General features: G+C 34.2%; 1 protein-coding gene and 1 non-coding gene across 2 annotated transcripts in view; one reads left to right on the top strand and one right to left on the bottom strand.

Annotated features, from left to right (window-relative positions):
* Positions 1–26,261, top strand: part of LOC133188398 (receptor-type tyrosine-protein phosphatase N2-like) — a 107,580-nt gene that overhangs the window by 2,288 nt on the left and 79,031 nt on the right. Inside the window, exon 2 of the mRNA XM_061323797.1 lies at positions 17,770–17,820. Coding sequence (XP_061179781.1) covers positions 17,770–17,820 — 51 coding nt within the window. The remainder of the gene's footprint in view (positions 1–17,769; positions 17,821–26,261) is intronic.
* Trnai-gau (transfer RNA isoleucine (anticodon GAU)) lies at positions 3,924–3,996 on the bottom strand. Its single transcript has one exon. It is a non-coding gene; the product is annotated as a tRNA-Ile (tRNA).

Genomic DNA, 26,261 nt, shown 5'->3' with positions numbered 1-26,261 from the left:
ATGATTGTTTCCTTTGAAGAGAAATCAATAAAAACTTAATTGACAAAATACCGGTATGCTTTCATGGTCCCACACATATCGGTTAAACATATCATCTATAGCTGTGTATCTCTAATAGATGGAGTCAGTCAGATAAATTCGTGTCTTATTAAGGGTCATTGATCTTTGAACTTAATTTCCATCTTTTTTCTCTTGATTATGTTTTGACAGTAAATCTTTTTATTGTGGTCCTTTGGATAAGATTGTGTATAAACTGATGTCCTGTGTCACAGTAGATGTTGGCACAAAAAATATCCCTCACCTCTTAATGGCCGTAAGTGCCAAGTACATGCAGTTCTATGCCCTGTTCACACGGAGAGTTTAATGCGCAGTAAATTAATGCAAAGTAAAATGATGGGAATTAAACTAATGCTAATTAAATTGCATTCACACCACAGCTAATGCAAGTAAACTAATGCGAATTATAATTTTATTTCTGTACAACAAGTCTATTCGGTGAGGCTATTATGACATCATTTACAAATCACGTCATATTGTGCAGAGCAGATCCATTTGACATAACGTCATAGTGTCTGTACACATTTTAGTGATTAACATAATTTTCCTTTGTTTTCCACTCAAAAATAGCACAAGTACCTAAATTTGACCATCGACATGTGGCCTGTGACTTAATTCTGCCCTTACGCTTGCGTCAAAATTAAATTCGAATTAGCTTTGCTTAGCGTTCACACGGAGCTAATGTGAAGTAATTTAATGCGCAGTAAACTAATTTGAATTAAACTAATTCGCGTTAAATTCTCGGTGTGAACGCGGATGAAATTTAATTCGCAGTAACTTACGTTTAATTCGAATTAAACTTTCCATGTGAACAGGGCATTAAATTTGCAGCCATCCACTAACAGTTGGTGTCATGAATGAAAAATTCTACAAGTGATGTAAAGCAATCAAACAACCATCTGACTTAATTCTGTGTTACTTTATACTTCATGTTATCAAAGTAATCAGTATGGTGAATTTTTTAAGTTAAAGTCAATACATATCACTGCTTAAATGTTAGCAGTCAATCATGTCTGAAAGTGTACATGATAGAGTGAGAAAGTTTTAAGGGGATGCAGGACACATGTCGCAGATGACACAATTGACTACGACATAATCCCTATAAATAAAGATGCTAAAAAATTATTTAAATCACCAGTAATTGTGTAATTTTTGTACATTATAATTGCTGTTTATCATCTTACATAAATTTTTGGGTGCGAATCGTTACCACTACATTTTCAAAATTGTCATTACCGCTACATACTCATAACCGCTACAAGAAAGGTTACATTACCGCTACATTTAAAAGTATACATTACCGCTACATTCCTCTTTCATTAGCCAGCGGATTATGCACATACAGATTGATTTAAAGTACAACATATGCATGTACATCCATAAGACCTGTTTCCCCTGCTCACCATGGGGGAGGGGGGGGGGGGGGGTAAGACTTTGAGTGGAATGTTTTTGTTCTTGTTTTCAATTTTTATTTAAAATCTATTTTATTTAATAAAACATTTTAGGAAGTGTTAAAACCGGGCATTGTTCATGGATAAATCACACAGTCTTTACATAATTGGTAGGGCTTTGAAGGCCATTTGCTTGACCTAGTATACTGCTGTCTGGAAATCTCTTATATGAATTAAAATGAATAGATCCGTGCCATTGTTTGCTGATTCGATATGTAGAGGTAATGAGTTGTAATCGGCAATTGTCTTATTGATAAAATGTAGCGGTAATGATCACCGGAAATTTCAAAGAAATGTAGAGGTAATGAGTTGAAATTTTTCGCAATGTAGCGGTAATGTTGACCTCCCAAATTTTTAAAATATTTCAAAGTTTTATCATTCAAAATTTTTCAATATTTACAAATTGTTAAAAAGATTGATCCACTCCTTTGTTTCCTCTACACTGCACGTCTAACAAGTCAGTGACATCGTAATCTAGCTGTTAGTGCAACAAGATCAAGTACATTTTGGTTAGTGCAACTGAAGATCAAGTACGTTTTGGTTAGTGCAATAAGATCAAGTACATGTTGATTACACTGTCAATTTTATTATGTAAAACAGGTGATTGTCAGCTCATATTGAGTTATTAAGTGAAAGAGGAAACACAATGATAATTTTTACTTGGATGGTAGCAGAATTAATTTTTAAAATTTTTTATATAGTATCGCTTGCAACTCGCATGTGATGTCAAAGAAAAATGTAAGCATAAAAGTGTTCTTTCATGATTATGTCATGTATAACGAATTCACAGGGCTATAGAAATAATTATTTTTGTTTACTGGTCACTCGGGCTATCGCCTTAAATTTTTACTGGTCATCTTAGTACTTTTACTCTCCCAATGGGCCAGTAGAGTTTAAAAAGACTGGCCCAAAACCATAATAATAATTGTAATATTTTTTTTATATTGGATACTTAGAAGTACAATTTAACAAAACAAGAAACAGCAGAAATTGGGACACACAACCCTGTCAAGTTAACTAGCTTGACTGTGAATGAATTTTATTTTGTATAAGAAAATGCTGACCCAAAGGGCACATGCTTTTTGCAATGTACTAGCTCAGATTGAAAATTCACTGGCCCCAGACCAGCGGGCCATCAATTAGTTCAAGCCCTGATTCAAATATGATTCCCCATGCTCAAATTAAGCTAAAATGAATAATGAAATTGGAATCATTAATAATAACTATTTATCATTTTATTATGTATGAGTTTAATCCAACAATCCTCTAAAAGAGATTTCAGGTAGTCTTTACTGCAATTGTCAGTCTTCAAGCATCCATTACAGATCTCAATTTTTTCATAATTATATTTAAATTTCAGTTTGTATGGTAACTGTATATCATGCAGTTTCAATTAAAGTACAGTGTCATAAGCTCACAGACTTGTCGAAAACTGTCGGTCCTGTCGGCTGATAAAATTTGCTTGCATGGACCTATAACCTTCAAGAAAACAGCGGTCCAAATGACCTTATAAAAAAATCGAGCATGACGCAAATTTTAAAAAGATCAGGATTGGGATGTGCAAGTGATAGTCACAAAAACAGCAGAGATAGCTGTGTGGTAATGATGGTCAATGAAATTTGTGACAGCAAAGACATAAAAACATGTCATTTATATGTCTCTGATTAAAGACTCTCTATCCTAAGAAAAAGAAACTTGTGAAACTGAAGGCTGTTGAAAATAATAAAGGGCATTTTGTGCAGTTATTTATTTTCATTTCTCAGCTTCAGAATAAGGTACAGTACATGTATCTGGTCTGACATAACTTTGTCCTGTCTGACAGAACATTTGACTTTGTGAGACCAAATGTCTGACAGTGATTTTAAAACTTTGACAAGTCTGAGCTTATAAACATGTGAAATAAATGCTAATTATCTAAAAAATCCTCTAAAAATTCAAAACACTTAAGTTAAATTAACTGTCCAGGGTATTTTTCAAAGTAGGTCAAAGGTCAAGGTCAAGTGAGCTGTAACGCTGTTAATTTTCATAACTGTGCACATGCTAAATACCACAAATTTACCACTAAAATATCAAAAATATGCTGAAATACCTAGATAAAATCTTTAAAAATCTTCTTCTCAAGAACAGCAAAGCCATGATTAGTCATATTTATGTCACAGGTGGTGAAAATCTAGTCTCAACCAGGACTCGAACCCAGGGCCTCTGGCGTACCGTGCCAGCGCTCTAACCACTGAGCTATTGAGACCCGATATATTGACTGACTTTCACGCACCCGTGAACCCGGTGACATATTCCCCCTCTTTGTAGAAATTCGTCCTCGAATTCCATGAGTTAAGGAAATGCGTGAAGCATGTTCCAAGGGAATAGTGGGTATTTGTACGTTGGGCGCCAAATGTCACAGGTGGTGAAAAATCTAGTCTCAACTGGGACTGGAACCCAGGGCCTCTGGCGTATCGTGCCAGCGCTCTAACCACTGAGCTATTGAGACCCGATATATTGACTGACTTTCACGCACCTGTGAACCCGGTGACATTTATATGGAAGCATCCTCGGGTAGTGTAGAATCAAGTTTGTTCAAAATCATGACCCCCAGGGGTAGGGTGGGGCCACAGTAAGGGTAATCAAAGTTTTACATGGGAATACATAGGAAAAAATCTTTAAAATTCTTCTCAAGAATAGCAATGCCATGATTGGTCATAATAATTTAAAAGCATCCTCAGGTAATGTAGATTCAAATTTATTCAAATCTTGACCCCTAGGAGAATATAGGGGCCATAACAGGGGATCATAGTTATACCAAGGAATACAAATGATATATCAATAAACTTTTTCTTCTTAAGAACAGCAAAGCTATTATGTGTCATATTAATTGAAAAACATCCTTAGGAAGAGTATAGATTCAAGTTTGTTCAAATCATAACCCCCTTCCCCCCACCCCCTGATCCACTTTTATATTTAAACTCTTTAATAGTAATACTGCATGAACTGATTTCTGCTCAGGTGAGTGATTTGGCCCCTGGGCTTCTTGTTTTAAAATGCTGCTAAAAAAAATAAAAACCAGTAAGTTCTGGAAATGTACAGATATGTTTAACTTAGATTTTGAAAATTTGGTTGTGTGGCAGTCAGGTAGTGGCTAAGTAACTAAGTTGGTAGAGCAACTGTCTAGAGTTCAGGGGATCTGGGTTCAAATCCTGCTGGTATGATCTGTTGCATTTTCTCCTTTCTGTTGCATTTGGTGTCATTGACCACCTCTCAACTTGCATATGAAAGTCCTACTAAGGGCAAAAGAATCTGGGTTGGTCTCTTCAGGGGCAAAGACCTTTGAAGAGGAGGAATGTGGTGGTAGGCAGGTTCAATGACACTGGTAGCCAGATAGCTCAGTTAGTAAAGCACTTGTCCAGAGTTCAGGGTGGCATGTTTGAATTCTGCATTTGCATTTTCTCCCTTCCTTTTACAGCTGAAATAAACCACAAAAAACCTGTTGTATTCAGACAGTTTTGATATTAAGGGGATAAAACATGTAGACTTGATGAGTAACATTGTTAACTTAATAAGTGAGGATAGAAGTAGTACATGTATTTATCTTTCTTTTGTCTTGATGTCCACAAGGAATATCAAAAAGTGGAGAGTGGATTTTAGTGAAATTTTCCATAAAATATGTATTTTAGGACAAAAAAAGAAAACATTGGAAGCTGATCAACTGTTTAAGGATTCAGAGGGAAGAATTTTGTTCATTTCATAAATTTTGCATTGGACTGACTTTTGGGAGTAAAACTGTCCAGAATATTTGGGTCAGTGAAGATACATATACATGCGTTCTGAGCATGTTCAGCCCTATGGTCTTTGCTGAAAGGTTCCGTTTGTAAAGTATCTATGTACCCAAGTCTCCTCACAAGTCACCCCATTCATATGGGATTGATCTCAAAAACATACAGTTTCCATGTATCCTTTCAAATAAAAGAACATAAATGAACACTGTCAAACAAAATAAGCCTGCTTTTCAATAAGCTGGTATCTGGAGGAGGATTGATAATGTAGACCTGTCATTGACAGAAGAACAGTCGGCATAAATTTAGTACATTCAGCAGCTGATGTCACATGTAGAAATTCTGAATGCATGTGAAGAAAACGTGACTGTCGGTGCAATTATGAAGGTTTAGAAGGTGCCTGCTCAGTTGAGGTTTTCTTGTCAGTGAAGAATAATAATTGAGTGTTGTTTTTTTTTTGTTAAAATAGAAGTAATGTTCTAAAGAAATGAAAAAAAAAATCTTCTCTGCTCATAGTATATGCATGCCTATATTTGTACAGAAATTACAAACAAATCATACTTTCCTTATTTTATTCATGAGCTGAAATTAGACCTCTCCACAAATGTTTGAGGGAAAAAATGTCATTTTCATAAACATATTCCACAATTTAAACATCATTTTACTACTTCTGTCATTCAAATGCTGTCAAGCCCAAGAAGACACAACTTCAAAAAGGTCAAAGCCAAGAAAACCATTGAGACTCCCCGAGAAGGTCAAAGCCAAGAAAACCATCAAGACTCCACAAGAAGGTCAAGGCCAAGAAAACCTAGACTCCCAAGAAGGTCAAGGCCAAGAAAACCTAGACTCCCAAGAGGGCAGCTGCCCCCCAAAAAGCAGTCGTAGGATTCCAGGCAGATATTACTTCAATAAAAAGCCCTTTTCAGGGGACATCCTCATTGATGTACATATCAAGATGTCTACCCATCCATTATTTTGTTCACAGTTTTAAAGTAGCTCAGTGATATCACATGGTATATTCTATGAAGAAGTTTAGAAATGATGAAAAGGGTATACTTAATCCTTCTTATACCCATGTACATCATCATTAAGCCAACCCATTATTACTATGTTCTAATTGAAGAAGACAGCATAGGTTTGCAAAATCTCTCATAATAGTAGACTTATAAATTTGTTAATGCCCAACTTCCCCCAAAATGGTCCAAACAATACCAGTAAGCATGGACCCAGAAACTTGTTAGTCCAATCATCCAAACACTTCCAGAAAGCATGATCCAGGAAATCTAGAAGCCAGTCCAAACACTTGCTGTAAGCATGAACCAGGAACCAGTCCATTACCTATATAACCTCAAGTCAGCATGAAAAAAGGAACAAGGTTAACCAGTTCTGACATTTCAGCAAGCATAATATTAAAAGATTCCTAAGGAATATACTTACATTAAAAAATAACATATTTGGTTTCATGTATTGTGTCCAAATATATTTTCTGTGAACATGTAGTCTTGTAAAAATGAGATTGTTAGAAATATATCAGTGACTGACAGTGAGTGTATGTGAGAAATGAATGTATGATTGATGTACAAAACCTAAAATGTTTTGTTTCACTGTACCTTAATTGATAACATTTGATTGGATTAGAGCTATTGGTATTACATTATCCTATTCCCTAATCTATATACATGTAACTACATGTAAAATTACTTGTAATGTGAAAGACATCAATGCATTTTAATTCTGACAATCACTAAAATAAAATTCTTCATACTTCAGGATAAATCTATAACTTTAGGCAAAATGTTGAAAGGTATTGATCTTGGAGAGTATGATTGATGAGTGCATAAGAATGTCCACACTTTTAATTGATGCTAACGAATGCCAAATGTGTCGCTATGCTTTGAATCTCAATAAATATAATTCCCTGGCTAGCCATCTATGAATCGTAAGCTCCTTTCTCTCCGAAAAGGAAGAGGAACAAGACAAGTAAATTGATGACGAAAAATCAATTGGTTGCAACATTATAATTTCATGTTATATATGCATCATTTTATATCTGGAGATGATGAGGATTTATAATTTGCTGTAAGGATTTAGCTTAGCAGGAAGTTATTATAAAAATCTTAATGGTGCTTGGATCTTAACGGTACTTTGATCTTGCAGAACTTTCCCTTACTTTTCAAGGTAGACACATCATTATACTTGATAAAAAACCTCTTTTTCATTCATTTTGCATTTGGATCATGTATTGATTGTGGCGATCTATCCTCATAACTGTGACCATGAGCTTCATAGTTTATTGTTAAAATTATTAATGTGGGTGGTAATCTAAGGTCTGGAGGTTTTCGGTCTAATGGAAGTTAAGGATTGGGAGCATTAAGGAATTCTATCATAAACAAACATACACTGTAACTTTCCAGCTCATCTGAGAGAAAAATTAATGGCTTTGAAATGGTACACTTTGACAGGTAAAATGCTATCTGTGTACCTTTAGTTCTAATAACATGTATACAGTTGGCAGGTTGGGGGGAAACGTAAATTCCGCTATAATAGTGGTATACCACTATTATAGTGAGATTCCGCTATATTTTCAGCCGTAGTTGTCCTCGATTTCATCAAATAACATACTTGCTGTTTAAAGCGCAAGTTATGATGGGAATAAAAATGAACAATAATTGGCATCCTTACATATTATGAATTTTATTTAATTTTCTGCCGATGCGTTTGATAATGCGAACACACTTTTTAAAGCGGAAGTTACATTTTTAACATAGCAACCAGTGATTGCGGTAGTATTGAACAAAGACTGACTCTTAATATCTCTCTCACATGTGCACAAATTAGTGCTTGTAATAACTTTCAACTCATTTTGGAATAGGTTTGTCGAATTTGTAGAAGAAAAGGTGATTTTTGCCTGCATGGTAACGGGTACGGAGGCCCGTTATGACAAATAATAAAAAAAAGCTCAGCACATGTACAATTTAATGGAAACGATTTGTGTCGTCTAAATTGTAAGCAATATATATAATATGTCACTTTTCGAAGTAATCTTAAGTTTGTGTATAATGTTTCCCTTCTTGATGATGAATTTAAATGATTATCCTTAGAAAGAAAAGAAGAATTACACTTGTGCATGGAATTACCTGTAGACGTGACGTAAAATAAATTCTGCACGATTTATTGATTCTCTAACTTGCATGAAATTTTATATTTAACTACGATATGCACTGGTAAAGAAACAATGAAATCCTATTTACCAGAAGTAGATTATTCTGTTGTAAATAAACAAAATACAAGGAGAAACAGAAATATGAAGATAACGAAAAAATGCCATTTGAGCAATAATTTTTTTTGCAGAACGAATAGGTAGGATAAGGTGCTATGGAGGAGTACGCATCCCCTGTCGAGCATGGACTTTGCAAAATTCATTTATTAATAGTTATCATGAATTAGGGCATCGTTGTCTCGCCACAGCCGCTAAAATATTAAGCCCGCTTTTTTAACTACAAAGAATCCATTATATACACATTGAAATGTTTTCGCGTACGGTTATTTTTTCGTTTTTTCCCCCTATCACGACAAGGAACACATTTGTCGGCAGGGGATGCTCACTCCTCCATGACACCTGATCCCATCTTTGATGTTTTTTAGAGGTTCGTGTTTGCTCTGTTTAAAATTTGCATTGTTTCAATGGACTTTTGAGATCGATTACTGTTTGTTATCTTCATATTTCATACAGTATTTCAAGCAAATTGAAAAAAAAATTGAACCCATTTAATTTATTTTCTGTCTTAAAGTGCAAAAATTTGAGTGAATTACATTATATTTTTCTTACATCTATTTATTTATTTTCTGTCAGAAAATGTACAAAATTAAGTGAAATCAATCATTGCATTTTCATCGATTTATTTATTGTATTTTTCTGCCTTAAAGTGTATTAAATTCTACAAAACACAGGTATATCTAAGTTGGGATGTAATTAACATAATTGTTATAAACATAAATGAACGTTCAACTCATTTTGTTATTTGCAAGCGGGAATAGGTGGATTTGTGATTTAAAAAAAAGGGGGGGGGGGGAATAGGTGGAAGATTCTTAAAACCGAGACCTCTTGTTGTTCGTAATGTGTATCGAATCAATTAATAATTTAAGACATTAATCCCACATGCAGGTAATATGGTATATTGCTACATAATAAGGGAAGTTGACGATAGAAAAAGTAGTTATCACATGTACCATGTAAGTTTAGTTATTAGTTTGCCATCAATCTCTTTCTCTAGTAAAATATTTAAGGAAAGAAGCAGATGTGTCATACTCCCTGGTGTCTTTTATTAATAATTTTCAACATACTTCTATTTTTGGAAACTGCAGCTATATTATAACTAAATGAACATTTAATTAATTTATGTCTCGCCATTACGTGGTTTAATCATAATACATGTATTAAGCACCAATGTTTCTTCTGACAAAAATCGCTTATACATATAATTTTTGAAATAGTTTTTAAAAAGATTTTTCTTTTTTTAATCTAACAAAAATTAATATTTCAAAAAAAATTGTTTAACATTCCGGAAACTAATGTCATATAATGTATATGTAATTACCTGCAGAAATGACATCTTATATCATTGTTTACGATTTATTGCAAAAACTATACAAATCGGTTTCATCAGAATAAAGTAAACATGTAATGAGCTTTTTTTCGTTTGTCATAACGGGCCTCCGTACACGTCACCATGCAGGCAAAAATCATCTTTTTGTCTGTAAAATCGACAAACCTATTCCAAAATGGGTTGAAAGTTATTACAAGCACTAATTTGTGCACATGTGAGAGAGATATTAAGAGTCAGTCTTTGTTCAATACTACCGCAATCACTGGTTGCTATGTTAAAAATGTAACTTCCGCTTTAAAAAGTGTGTTCGCATTATCAAACGCATCGGCAGAAAATTAAATAAAATTCATAATATGTAAGGATGCCAATTATTGTTCATTTTTATTCCCATCATAACTTGCGCTTTAAACAGCAAGTATGTTATTTGATGAAATCGAGGACAACTACGGCTGAAAATATAGCGGAATCTCACTATAATAGTGGTATACCACTATTATAGCGGAATTTACGTTTCCCCCCAACCTAGTTGGAGTGAATACAGGTGTGTCAATTCAGTTTCTATCTATTTTTGGTCTTCACAGGCAGGCCTGGTGGTTTCATAACAGTAAAGCAGTAAATAAATTTCCTGGAAATTTGTTTTTCATACATTTCATTGTAAATAATGGAGATATTCAACTTGCAAATACCGATTAAGTGTTGTCTGTGCAATATTTTGAGAACCCTTTGTTTGACTGACATCAGACTTGTACACTTGTTTCCCCTAAGGAGTACATGACCCCTATTGGTTTAAAGCTCACAAGATCAAAGGTCAAGGTCTAAGTGGACATAGGAAGAAATTGTCCATTTATCCTCCAGAGAACCCTTTCCTTGTCAGACATCAAAATTGGTACACTGCATGGTACTCTCTAAGAAATAAGTTACCACATAACATACATGTACACAATGATCTAAACAAGCTTCATACAATAGGAAAATGAACTTGGTCTTCACCTAATTGAACAAACTTTAAAAATGAACATAGAGTCATCACCAAAGCATAAAAATTATGCTACAGTGGCCCTGTGTTCCAGGCTAATGAGACTCGGGTTACCTTCAAGGTCCATGGGCCTCTCATTATTTAAATGTTTAGCTATGGTAGATATGCAGGTCATTTATAATTCATTCCTATTGTTCATTTTACTTTTAGAGATTTCATGTTATAAAATCTTTTTGGAGAAATTGCAAAGGGAATATTTTAAATGTTTTTTTTTCACATTTATGAGTGATTAAGTTTGAGGATGTTTTTCTAATTGGTCATAATAAGCCAAAACTTGTTTTGAAAATGTTTTGTAGTGATTTTCAGTTATCATTCTTCACTTCCTTGTTGAGGTATTCCGAGTCCATTACTTAAATAATTGTGATCTAAGCATGTGCAAAGTGCTGTTGAAATGGAGAATTCCTCAGATATTTTCTGACAACAAGATAGATGTAAATTGTGAAACATTGCCTTGATCATATGACCGATGCAACACATTCTATGGACCTTAATCATGCTCTCCTAAGACATAGTCCAACAAAACATGTCTACCACTTGTTTTGATCCTCAGAATGCCTAAAAAGAAATTACTTGAAATTGTCTTGTTACTCTGCATAAAGACTCGAGGGGTTTTCTCAGAAGTAAATTGCCAGGAATACCATTTGGAGACATTAATTTGCATGTAGATCAGGAAATCCCATATGGTTCACACCGAAGCATTTACAGGGTGTCGGGAAGAAGGCTTTATAAGATGTGACTTCCTGGCATTCGCTTTTGTTCAGTTGGGGTTGTGATTTTTTAGACTTGAATCTTATTGATGGGTTCATTGGGGACAGAAGTAAAAAAATATAAATGGCACAAGCCTTGTTGTTTAAAGACTCCCATGTAGGATATAAATCGGTGAAGATTTTTCCCCTTGATTTCCTGCATTTAGGATTTTGTAATTAGTCTTGACATGTATATGGTAGTTAGGGGATTTTGATGTCTGTGCATGGATAAGCAATGGCTTTGTGAAATTCTTGGATATAAATGGTTTAAGACTTCAGGACCAGAATTAAAGAACCATTATCTCCAGAGTTCTTGAGACTTGGGTTAATACGTACATCATGCTCTGATCTGTTGTATTTTTCTTGCAAACGAAATGATTTTCAACTTTCATAAAGTCTTGGATAATCCTAGTCCAGATTATCCATATCCAGAAACTTCATGAGGTCCTGGTTTGCAATTTACTTGGAATATGTTGAACTGTAATTTAATTTTATTGGTGCACTGGTTTAGGAATGACTTGGCTTGCCATATAATCCTCTCTCAAAATATGGTCAATGGCATTATTATAGGATTGTGCAACTATTGATTATTTGTTTACATGCATTTGTCCCTGATGATACTCTTATCATAAATCTTTTGCAAAATGATCAAGAAGGAACTAGTAGACAGGACAAGGCCATGTGAGTACAACATGGCGAACAAGATTAAAGAGTCAAAGAACTTGTTGGTATGACTTCTGTTATTGGAAATGCCCTTGATAAAGGGGTTATTATACCCATGCAAGTCTCACAAGCTCATGGCTTAATATGCAGTGATAATTCAGATCTCCTTTAAGGGGACGACCATTTTGATTCTGAAAAGGGGGGGGGTGACAAAATTTTTTGAGGCAGATTAATGGTATTTATTTTCATGCCAGTCGAGGATAGATTATTCCTTCTCTGAAAAAAGTTTGACAAGCAAAAAAAGAAACAAAAACCCCATGGGAGCCTCTAGGCACCCCCCAGACCCCGTATCAAATCAGCTGGTGTCTTCTTCCCTCCCTTAATCAAATCCTGAATCCACAACAATCAGTTCAAATGTGACTGGGGCATTTTATGAAACACGTTTGTCAAAGGAGAATTTGCTGTTTTATTTTCAAAAAAATTATGAGAAAGACCCACAATTCATTAATTATTTGCATATCTGTCTAACATCGTGAAAAGCTGTCATCTTGTCATTAATGTATGATCATGAGCGCATGGATAAAAAAAAGATAATTAACAGCAAATCTGTTAAGAAATGTTCTTTATAATAACAACTTATCAAATAGTATGAGAAATATCACTAAATCAAGGACATTTAAGAAATGAATTTAATTTTTGAAGATTCATGAGGACATGAACTATGATGCTTCACGCCGGCATATTTCATGAAGCGTGTTAGCGCTTCATAATAAATATGCCGGCGTGAAGTGTTGTAGTTCATGTACCTCATGAATTTTCAAAAAATTAAATTCATTTCTTATATTTACATTATTTTATGATGAGTTACCACAAAATACGCCATTCAACTGTCATTTTTAAAGCAAAACAGTTGGCACTATAGTTTTGACGTCATGTACGGTATTATGACGTAACAGTGAGGATATTCATGCTCACCAATGGTAGTTCATGAGAAAATGAACATCCTTTTAATTTGCAAAGAATCTTAAGAAAAAATATTTGGAAATGTAAATATACATGTATGTATATAGTTTATGTAGAACAAGTGTAATGGTGTAATTTTGCTATTTTGAATACCCAAATCCACAGTGTATATAACCTTAAATATGCGAGTCAGAATCAAACTGGCTTAGTATTTTTAGACCAGAGAGAAATAAGTTCAAATTTAAAAAAATATATATACAATGTATTGTTCATCCATCCATGAGTGCATGTGCGAGATGTGTATAAATTTATGTTGTAATAACAATTAAATCTCATCTCCTGAAGGGTTGTAAATTGATCAATGTCGTAAATTGATCAGCAGTAGTCAGAGTCACATCAGCGTTTGGAATGGATGGGTTTCTGGCTGAATTTCCAATTGTTCATCATATCTCTGTGCTATTATTGGTCCTCCGTGTGGAGAGATTGATTATAGTGCAGAGATATGGCAGTGAAGCTGTGTTAAAGCGTCCTTAAGGGAATAGATCAGGAAACCACTTATCTCGGTCGGAAACTGGCGGAGATTTTGATTCGGTTTTAGGCTTCTGAACACATAAGTATGGAACTTGCAGCCTCCGAGACTGAATATAATCACAAAGATAAATCAAAGGACGTGCATGTAACCCAGTACCAGATAAAAAAATCAGGATTTTTGTCCATGATAATAGCCTGAAGATTATTAACTGATATGCATCTATAAAGGTGTAGCTAAAATGAAAAATCTTCAAGTTGGTTATCATGCTTTATATACACACTAGATAAGCTCCATGGGTTTACTTTAAAATGACTTAGCCTCCTTAAAAAAGAGAATATATTTTGTACTCCTAATGCTTGGCCAGCTGACCTACTTCTTCATTTTTATGGTTATGAAAATACTTACCATAAATATAAGAGCTAGAGCTTAAAATGGAAAATCTTGGTAGAGTGGACTTTACTTTTGATATGACTCAATAAACCAAAAAAGTAATTTTATACCGGTAATGTCTTAAAGTCATGAATTTATCATGTTAATCCCCCCTCCCCTTTCGGGGGATGGAAGAGGATGTGGGTGAAACTAAGGCATCAAAAATAAAGCAGTACATATATGAGACATTTAATTTATATTATTTTTGGAAAAATTCAAGAGAATAAAAAGAGATTTTCTAAAGCTTTTGATAATTAAGTGCTGCATCCAGGGAATTGAAACCATTCAGATGTGAACTTAAACAAATTTTGTGTAATTTTAGGTCCTAAGTTACAACAAATAAATGTACATCAAATATTCATGTAGTCAAATAGTGGATTAACAAAATGCTCCATTAATTACAACTGTAATGATGTATAGGAAACAATTTAATTTTATTGATTGTAAGTTTCAATTCTTTTTCCAACAATTACTTATATACACATAGATTTGTTTTAATTATGTTTGACCTGTTTGAAAGCAAGGTATATATTCAATTACAATTGGCAAGAAAAATTGAGGTTCAGTCATTTTAGCAGAACAATATGAGCTGCTCTTACATATGATTCAAAATTGATTTAAAAGGTTTATAAAGAAGGTTAGGAGGTATTTAGGATCATCAGATTTTCACAGAGGTTACTTATCAGATATGACTTATTGATATGGTATTAGCAGTGTTTTATAGATTTATTAACTTTTGAAGATATCAGATTCTTTTTTAGCTCACCTGAGCCGAAGGCTAAAGTGAGCTTTGATCGCTTATCAAAATTTGCCCTTTGTCTGCTATCATCATAAACTTTACACATTTTCTTCTTCTTCAGAACCTGATTGGACCAATTTCAACCAAACTTGCAACTATGAAAAAGCTTTCTTTGGCAAAGGAGATTGTATGATTGGTAATATTGATATAGAAGAACAGGGGATCAAAGTTATACATAGGAATGTATAGGAATCATCTGATGATGACCAGCAGATCCATGATTTATCATTAGTCATATATACAAAAGCATTCTCAAGTTGTTTAGATTCAATTTTGTTCAAATGATGACCCCCGGGGTTAGGATGGAGCCACACGTCAGGGGATCAAAGTTATACAAAGGAATATGTAAGAAAAATATTTAAAAATTTCCTTCTCAAGAAAAGCAAGGTTATGATAAGTCATATTAATATAGAAGAATCCGCAGGTAGTTTAGATTCAAGTTTGTTCGAATCATGACCACTGGGGTTAGGATGGGGCAACAAAAGGGGATCAAAGTTTCACATGAATATATAGGAAATATCTTTTAAAATCTTGTCCTTAAGAACATGAAGAACAGCAAAGCCATGATTAGTCATATTTAATACTGAAGCATCCTCAGTTAGTTAGATTCAAGTTTGTTCAAATCAGGACCACTGGGGATCAAATTTCACACAGGAATATATAGGGAAAATCAAGAGCAGTAAAACCAAGATTAGTCATATTAATATGTAGGCATGTTGGTTTATATCATCACCCCAGGGGTAAGGTTGGAAAACTTATATAGTTAAACTTTTCAGTACCTAACAGAGTTCTGCTTTTCTCTTAATTACTATAGTGCTCAGGTGAACAATGTGGCCCATGGGCCTCTTGTTAAAATTGCTGGACTAATTTTTGAAGTAAAGTCAAACCTTGGTATCCCAGAAATGGCTGTGACTGAGTAAAAAACGTTGAGATATCCAAGGATTCAAGATATCGAGAGTAAAATACATTAAGAAATAGTGGTAGGGACTTCCAAATCATTTTGACATTTGAGATATCATTGTTCAAGGAACCCAAAGTTCAACAGTAATTTTAGAATGGGTGATATGTCAAAAACTTCCATATTTCCAAAGATTGAGTGTTTTCCAAGTTTATACATTATATATGTCAGAGCCGTAATTCTTCGTTATATTTGAAAATTAAGGTCATTGGAAGGAAAAAGTATGAATTTTCATCTTAGGATTATATTTCAGTAGTAGTAACAAAGATTAAGTATAAATGATGCAAATAAACTTTCAAAAAACTTTGAAATAACTATATATTCATAAAATAAATAAGTTAGACCACATAGATTTTTATTTTTCATTCAAAGTTTCATGATAATGTCAGATAAAGTGATAAAAAATTGTATAGCTTTATGAGAGTGATTTTAGAAAGGTAGAATTTTGAACAATATTCATTGAAAGTTTACAATATTGAAGTATTATAGAAATTGATATATGCATCATTTACAACTAAAATAGGTCCAAAAATATTGATCATCAAGGTGACCATTTTTTGGTTTTAGTTCATCTGTCTATGACTTTAAAGTTTATTGTTGACAAAAAGTAAAAAAAAATCTTTCGTCTAGAAGAAAAGCTTGTAACAATTAAAAACAGCTATTTCCATTCATATGTCGACACGATATCACTGGTGGATTTAGAGGGGAACCAGGGGGCCTGCCCCCCCCCCCCCCTTTTGTGTCCAAAATATACGTAAGATTTAATAATCAACTTTTTTTGGTGTGACTGTGGGCCCCTACCCCGACCCCAAACTGGTTGGGCCCCTGCTTTTCAAGATTCCTGGATCCATCACTGGATATATCCCAGTGAGCTTAAATTAAAGATACCACAGAGTCTGACACATCTGTTTCATACTTGGATATTTTACTAGAAAAAGACATTAATGGTAACCCTAACAACCAAGCTTTATGATAAATTTGATGACTAACTTTTCAATCATCAACTTTCCTTACTTATGTAGCAATAATTATATACCCTTATCACCTGCAAACGGGTTTATATCTCTCGATGCGATACATAAGAGCATGCTTTATCTATAAACAATTTCTAAAATGAGGTAAGTTATTGACAAACAAGTTGATGAAACAAGAATATCAACAGTCTCATTTAAAGTCATCATTTCATAAGTTCTATGGTCAATACAGTGACCTTGCCAGCAAATACAATCTATCAATAAGTCAAATGCTGACTGACGTTTTTCATACTAATTGTTAGGCCATTATTTACATACTAAATTGTCGACAGATTTTTCTGTTATTCCTGATCATGACAAGGAGCACACAGTGGGTGTAACTGGTCGGCAGGGGGTGCTCACTCCTTCATGACACCTGATCCCACCTCTGATGTTTTAGAGGTCCTTGTTTGCTCTACTCCTGATTTGTGTTGTTTGAATGGATCATTTTTGAGCTTGAATACTGTTCGTTATCTCCATATATTTCATTGTGCAAGATGCTCATAATTACTAGAATATATAAAAATACCCATGACACTAAGGTGCACAATCAAGAACCATAGGCTTTTATATGTGCATGTTTTTAAAGGATGATTTATTAGTTATGGTTTAGGGTTTTTAATTTAAAAAAAAAAAAAGAATAGGTCCAAAAAGGCATGTACATATATGCATCTGTTGCTATGTTGAAATCCTAATATCATGTTATTTTGAGATAATTTAAAACATTCTTTTTCTGTATTTTTATCAGGTTGTCTGTTTACGAACCAATTATGTGGGATAGAAGAGGTCTGCATAGATGGTAAGTTTTCCACCATATTTAAAAAAATTAAATGCAGCATTGGATTAAAGTGTTAATTATTGGGCTCTCACATTTAAAAAATAAAAATGAGGAAAAGCTAATTTAAAAGTTTCATTTTTTATTAAAAGGGAGAAAATGTCTTTTAAGATAACATGGTCCAGTGGAATATAATGATATATTTCAAAAATAAATTATGTGTGAAATTTTCATCAATTATGACATCAATTAGCACAGAATTAAGTATCTTAAATATGTTGTGACCAATATTAAGAATGAAACTTTCAATTTTTTGTCACTTGAGTCAGGTGACCTTTTGCTATCTGTTTTTGTCCCTCATCGCACGGGTGTGCTGTTGTGTGCCATGCGAAACTTTTTTTACATTGTTAACTTCTCAAGAACCTCTGGACCAATTTCTATTAAACTTGCCACAAAGTATCCATGGGTAAAGGGAATTAATTCAAGAAAGTTCAAATGATTGATTGTATGTTGTTCAACGTCCCATTCGAGAATTTTTCACTCATATAGAGACGTCACCATATACCGGTGAAGGGCTTCAAATTTTGACCTTTACTTGGCACTCAGGGCCATTGAGCAGTGAGGGATCTTTATCATGCCAATGCCTGCCGTGACACGGGGCCTCTGTTTTTAAGGTCTCGTCCGAAGGACCCGCAACTTTCACTTCAAAGTTCCGAGTGCATGGCGAAGGAACAGTTGCTACCCATTTTTTGCTAGCGCTCTCGAGCACTAGCAACTACGTTAGTCTATTTTCCTGGAATACGCATGCTCGACTTCACGGTAGGGCATTCTGGGAACACAACTGTAGATAAAACTGTACCAAGTAAATTTCGTTTAATTATCTGAAAATTCATATGATCTGAAGTTTTGTGCTTTGTTGTCTAAGCTGTATACAGTGCACCACTGCGCCTATTAATAATTAATCGATTCAGCAACTTAACAAAGGGTTCAGATATCTACTTCTGTGTTTTATGATGGCTAATGCGCTAGCTCACCCATCTTTTTTAAAAGATAAGCTTGTTATCAACTTAGCTTAGTTGCGGTTGAGATTTGAACTAACAACCTCCTGTTCATGGAGTGAGCTCTCTACTGACTGAGCTACCTTGAACGGTATAAGTTCAAATGATTGAAGGTAATCAAGAAAAGGCAAAAATAGGCTGGAGTCATTTAAAAATCTTTTTCAAGAACCACTTGGCCAGAATAGTTGAAACATATGAAAGCTTTTGACATTATTAAGATTTTAATGTGTTCAAATTATGGCCCCCAGGGATTGGATGGAGCCACAGAAGAAGATCTTTGAAATTTAATTACTCTCTTGACAATTAATCCTGGAAATAATAGAAAAATTGTCTTGCCATATAGTGGTTGGAGGAGAAAATCATTTAAAGTAGTGCATTTATTGATACTGAGTCAGTTACCATGGCAATTTTATTATTGTCAGATTCTTATGTAGCGGAACAAAGAGTTTTAATGACCATGAAGCAGTAAGTATCATGTCTTAAAACAGAATAGCAAAGTATATATGCTTGATCATGGATGCATTTTTTGGAAACTGTTGCTGTTGCCGTTGGGAACTGAATTTGAAATAACTGGTATTATTACAATTTAATGATTACTTTTGAAAGACAAATTCCAGTTTCATTGCCACAGGTAAATCCCAGGTAAAACTAACAAGTCATCGATTTAATAAATATAGAAATCTTGCAGTTGTCAGGCATATTATCCAGCCACATGCAACAGAAAAAAGATTGAATTTTCTTGAAGCAGGGGTGTGAATTACAAAAATTGGCTTAACTAGACCAGGGACTAGAAGAAGTAATAAAGTTACTAGCCCAAGGTCGTCAGTTACTAGCCCTTATTGATGGTATGATTATCGTTTCATGTACATGTATAACACAGAGCCTAAAAAATGAAGTCAAAATATGCAAAACTTTATATTCTATTAAAGTGAGCACAGTGAGCTTAATAGATTAATATGAAAGAACAGAGAAAATTCAAGCTAAGATCTGTATATATTCGTCAAACAAATTTTTGTGTAAATTCACCCAGAATTTCTCTGATACCAGCATTCCATGCAACTATGGTAAATTTAACAGGCTCACAGTTATAGTGAATATTTAATTCTAGCAGAGAGCTTAATTCATAATTGATGTAATGTTCGAAAATTAATGAGAGATCTAGGGCGAATTTGTTTCTCAAAAACTGGTTTTAGTTTTGAACTAGTTTTGTAAACTGTTCATTTGTTCCACAAACTGGTTTTAAACTAGTTTAAACCCAGAACCGGTTTTCCATTTGTTTTTGCTGTAACTGAAACCAGTTCGTTAAACCAACCAAACCACCTCCGATGGTGGTTTATTTGGTTTACGAAAGAGCGGGAAGTATTCCAGTATGGCGGTGATGAAAGATGGTGACTATTTTAATAAAGAAAAAAGTTATAGATGATTGTTTTTTCGAGGACAAACAACTCTTTTTGACTTTAATGCCACATTCTGATGTTTTATATAAAGCTTCAGAGAATAGATATATGCTGCATATTGTAATGGTGTTTGTTCAATGATAATTTTCAAAAATAAGTTCTGAATCATTTGAACAAACTTTATAACATGTATGGTAAATTGTAGAACATACTATAAAAACAGTTTTAATGTTGGAAATCTAAAGAGTATAATTATAAATACCCGAGTTTTTATCTTTCCATGTGTTAAAAATGTAGAAATTGATCATTTGATGAATCTTTGAGGCATTATAAATGTAAATACTGCATTTTTAAGTAAGATAAACAAGGAACAAAAAACTATAATTTCTTGGATTCTTTTATTAAGAAAAAGATTTTAACTTTATTTGCATGTGTAATTTGGTTAATATGTTGTTCTAGCTCTTCATATTAAAGTTCCTACATTGTAAATGCACATGAAAAACGTCATAAAATTCTTGCAATTCTATCTCTTTTTTTCATCAGCAGCATTATTTCCGCGTTAAATTTCCAATTAACATGATTAATATTAATATAATTAATCACAGGGACTTGAGACAATCTTAGCAAAATCGGGTATATAGTATAATAGTATTAATATATAATAATATTATACTATATACCCGATTTTGCTAAGATTGTCTCAAGTCCCTGTGTAATTAATCATTCATGGATCTTTTAGACGCCATCTTGTATAAACTGTTCATTTGTTTTACCGAGGTAAACCGGATCGAAACTTATAACCAGTTTGAAAACTAGTTTTAAACCTTAAACCAAAACCTGAACTAGTTTAGGTGCAACAAATTCGCCCCTAGATCCTGCATCCAAAAAAGTATTTATTAATTGATTCTAAACAGCTGAAGATGTCTGGTATTATTATTGTTTTCAGATTCTATAAACTTAAATTTGTTTATAAATAAATAATTAATTGTGTATGTGTGGTGGTTATGAGGGCATATGTGTGTGATGATAAATCTTTGTTTAAAATTTTTTTAACTTGATATATATTATTGTGTGGCAGTCAGATGGGTTCGATTGGCAGTGGCCAGATAGTTCAATTGGTAGGGCACCTGACTGGAGATTAGGGGGTCCAGGTTTGAATCCTGGTCTGGTTAGTTGCATTTTTCTCATGGTGCCCTGACCAGCTAGATGTGACAGGTGAAAGACTTGCCAGGGAAGAGCCTGGGTTGGTGTCTTTTGGGGCTGAATACCTTTAAGGAGGAGAAATGTAGCAGTCAGAAGGGTTTGATAGCCATTGGTCAGATAGCTCAGTTGGTAAAGCACCTGACTGGAGATTCAGGGGGCCCTGGTTTGAATCCCAGTCTGGTCTGTCGCATTCTTCACATCTGTTACAATTGTTTGTATTTAGTAATGAAAATTATTTTTTCTATTGTTTGTATTAGTAAGGAAATTTATTTTTATATTTTGGGAAATAATCTATACTATTCATGTATCAAAGTACCCTGGTAGTGATTCAGAAAAAAGTGTGTTTTTTTTCAATTTATTTAGTGTATTGGTTTCTTTTGGATTAGTTTTTGGAATTTGGTGGTGAAAAGACCATAGAAATATATATACATGTAGCACCTCTCCAAAGTCTGAGCCACAGTCAGATTTAAAATAATATGGAGAACCTTGTATTTGCTGATTTAGATTAAATATATGCCACTTTTGTAAATTGGGGTTAAGGTGAAGAGGACAATAGATTAGATATATAATGATAAAAATTTGAATTTTTAAGGGAAGGGCGTAGTGTTGATTTTCTAGTGGTAATTAATTTCTAATCAGATTTACCCCATCATCTTTCTAATTCCTGTGTTTTTAGGTCACCTGAGTCACTCAGGTGACCTATTGCTATCTGTTTTTGTCTGTCGTCGTTCGTCGTTCGTCGTTCGTCGTCAATCGGTCGTAAACTTTTGAACATTTTTAGCTTCTTCTCTGGAACCACTGAACCAATTTCAACCAATTTTGGCATATAGCATCTATGGGTGAAGGGGAACAAAAATTGTGAATTTCATGGTCCCTGCCCACCTGGGGCCTGAGGGGTGGGGCTAAAACCACCAAAAATAATGCAATCTTTAAAAATCTTCTTCTTTACTCCTGGACATCAAGCAGTCAAACTGTTGGCATCATTGTAATAAGCATGGAGCCCTTTATCAAAATTGTGAAATTCATGGCCCCAGGGTCAGGGGTTCTGGCCCCAGGGTGGGGCTATATAGATCATATAGTGAAAGTGCATTATTTCTTTGAAAATCTTCTTCTCTGCTCCTGGGTATTAAATAAAGTTACTAAGTACATAGTTATGATGAGCAAGAGTGCCTCTTCCAAAATTGTGAAATTCATGGCCCCAGGGTCAGGGGTTCTGGTGTTAGGGTGGGGCTCTATTGATTATATATAGTGAAAATGCATTATTTCTTTGAAAATCTTCTTCTCTGCTCCTGGGTATTAAATAAAGGAACTAAGTACACAGTTATGATGAGCAAGAGTGCCTCTTCCAAAATTGTGAAATTCATGGCCCCAGGGTCAGGGGTTCTGGTGTTAGGGCGGGGCTCTATGGATTATATAGTGAAAAAGCATTAATTCTTTGAAAATCTTCTTCTTTGCTCCTGGGTATTAAATAAAGTAACTAAGTACATAGTTATGATGAGCAAAAGTGCCTTTTCAAAAATTGTGAATTTCATGGCCCCAGGGTCAGGGGTTCTGGTGTTAGGGCAGGGCTCTATAGATTATATAGTGAAAATGCATTAATTCTTTGAAAATCTTCTTCTCTGCTACTGGATATTAAATAAAGTAACTAAGTACATAGTTATGATGAGCAAGAGTACCTCTTCCATAATTGTGAATTTCATGGCCCCAGGGTCAGGGGTTCTGGTGTTAGGGCGGGGCTCTATCGACTATATGGTGAAAATGCATTAATTCTTTGAAAATCTTCTCCTCTGCTCCTGTGCATTAAGGTGATAAACTAAGTACATAGTTATGATGAGGAGGTGGGCCTCTTCCAGAATTTTGAAAGCCATGGCCCCTGGGACAGGGGTTCTGGTGTTAGGGCGGGGCTCTATTGATTATATAGTGAAAAAGCATTAATTCTTTGAAAATCTTCTTCTTTGCTCCTGGGTATTAAATAAAGTAACTAAGTACATAGTTATGATGAGCAAAAGTGCCTTTTCAAAAATTGTGAATTTCATGGCCCCAGGGTCAGGGGTTCTGGTGTTAGGGCAGGGCTCTATAGATTATATAGTGAAAATGCATTAATTCTTTGAAAATCTTCTTCTCTGCTACTGGATAATAAATAAAGTAACTAAGTACATAGTTATGATGAGCAAGAGTACCTCTTCCATAATTGTGAATTTCATGGCCCCAGGGTCAGGGGTTCTGGTGTTAGGGCGGGGCTCTATCGACTATATGGTGAAAATGCATTAATTCTTTGAAAATCTTCTCCTCTGCTCCTGTGCATTAAGGTGATAAACTAAGTACATAGTTATGATGAGGAGGTGGGCCTCTTCCAGAATTTTGAAAGCCATGGCCCCTGGGACAGGGGTTCTGGTGTTAGGGCGGGGCTCTATTGATTATATAGTGAAAATGCATTGATTCTTTGAAAATCTTCTTCTCTGCTACTGGAGATTATATAAACAAACTAAGTGCATGATTATGATAGGCAAGGATGCCTCTTCCAAAATTTTTAAATATATGGCCTCAGTTTTTGGGGTTCTTGAGGGGGGGGGGGGGGGGCTCTATTGATTATATAGTGAAAAAGCATTAATTCTATTAATCATTAATTAATCCTGTCTGCTCCTTTGTGTTGAGCTGATAAATAAATTGCTTAGCTATGATGAAAATGGGAGCTTCGAACAGAATTTTTAAATCTTGTGGTCCTAGGGTCAGGGGTTCTGGCATAACGAAGGGGGGGGGGGGGGGGGCCGCGGCTTTTGATAATATAGTGGAAAAGTGTTAATTCTTTGAAGTCCATAGTTATGATGATGAGGGTAACTCTTCCAAATTTGTAAATTTCTTGACCCTTGGTCTTGGGTTCTGGTGTTAGGGTAAGGCTTTGTTGAATCTGTAGTGAAAATGCATTGTACCTGTGAAATTCTTCTCTGCTTCTGGACATATTGGAAGCAAACTGAGTAAAAGTTTAAATGATATGAGTAAGCGTATTTCTACCAGATTTTTAAACATCTGAACCATTGGTCTAAGCATTCTGGTCCTGGGCAGGGCTCTATTAATTTGTATTCTACTGAGAGAAGTTATTCCCCTTTTCCATTCACCTTTGATAATTAATCACTGTAAATAATGTATTTGAAAGGTTAATAGAATAAGATAATTATGCAAGAATGTTTATCGTATAATTAAAAAAGTACTTTCTTAGTTTTAATAAACAGGTAGACCTGTAAGTTATAGATAAATAAAAATGAGACAAAAATAACTTATCTTATTAAAAGTTCTTCAAAGACCATAAGAGAGGTCAATGCTAGAGGTCTTAGTATGGGTTATAAATAGTACAGAAGCACTAATAGTTTGTTAATAGTCTGCATAGTATTAAGTGGGGGACAGATTAGAACTTAATTTATGAGTTGATACTGAATACTAGACTAATTATTTTGTTGATCCTGATCTTCCTACTTCTCTTGCTTTAGGGCAACAAAGCTTCAACTATCAGTGTATTTAACTTCTAAATTGTTGTATTATACTCAGGTGACCGTTAAGGCCCTTGGGCCTCTTGTTTGTCTATTTTTTTCCTACAACTTTGGTTTTTGTCTGGATTTAATTACTGTGTCAATTTGTCACCAAAATAAGTACAGTCTTGATCTTTGGATAAAAAAAGATTGCAAGTTGAAAATATATATATAGTAAGGGCAACAACTCTAGGCAAATTACGAGGGAAGGTATATGATTGTAATGAAAAATTACATAATAACTAATGGCAAGGGTATGTAGTAATTGCATGAAAATGAATTTAAAAATCTATGTTGGAAAAATGTTGGTTAAAAAGAAATATTAGCTGACTTCATGCAGTTTGTAAGTATAGTTTGATTCCGATTATCCTAGCTATAAGCCTCTGATATTATAGAATCGGCCATAAAATGATGATTTAAGGATAATATAGATCGGTTGTACATTAAAAATTCACTAGTAAGAAAAATGACATTGTGGAATAATTCTATTTTCTGAGAAGTTTTGGTGGATTTATGGGTAATATAACCCTTAAAATATATATACCCATAAATGAACAACCTCAAGGGTTATTGATGTATACAGTCAATGGGTAATCATTTAGTATTGCTAAGAGTTATCTCCCTTACAACATTACTGAAATGTGTTATTATTTTAAGTAGGTCATAACATATATCCAGTGATTTCCTTAGAAAAATTACTTATAGAATTCATTTTTTCAAGAAAGTATCTTAGTCTGGAATGAAAGGCATGGTCTTTTTTGAATTATCACCCAAATACTTTTGGAGAATGCTTCATATTAACAACAAAAAATGTCCCAATTGGAACAAGAATTGGATTTGAACATGAAAATATACCTCAAAATGGGTAAAATGGGTCAAAATTGATCAAATTTTTCTTAATTGTTTAGTGATTTCTTCGAACTGGTGTATTTCCTTCTACAGGTGTGGTTTTGTTTATGTCAAGTAGAAATCAAGAGAAGCTAATTACCATAAACAACCACCATTTTGAGCTATTTTTGGTGTTTTTTTCAAACAGAATAATTTTTTTTTTATGTAGGATATTTTCAACAGATCATGCTTATGGGAAGTGAAAAAAAAACTACTTTAAGTAATTCTTCTTATTACTTGCATGTTCAAGTAGCATCCCTAACTGGTATAGGTGATGGCATTCTAAGTGTCATCTTCACAATGTCAAGGTTTTGTGATTTCGGAACTCCACACAACCCTTGACAAAAGTCGCTATTTAAAAGTTTAATGGCTAGAAAGCTACTATTTCATTTGTT

This window comes from Saccostrea echinata, unplaced genomic scaffold (assembly GCF_033153115.1).
Source record: "Saccostrea echinata isolate AGI-Se365-2 ecotype Australia unplaced genomic scaffold, CSIRO_AGI_Sech_v1 ptg000016l, whole genome shotgun sequence".
Lineage (NCBI taxonomy): Eukaryota > Metazoa > Mollusca > Bivalvia > Ostreida > Ostreidae > Saccostrea > Saccostrea echinata.
This window is presented reverse-complemented; position numbering and strand designations above follow the sequence as displayed.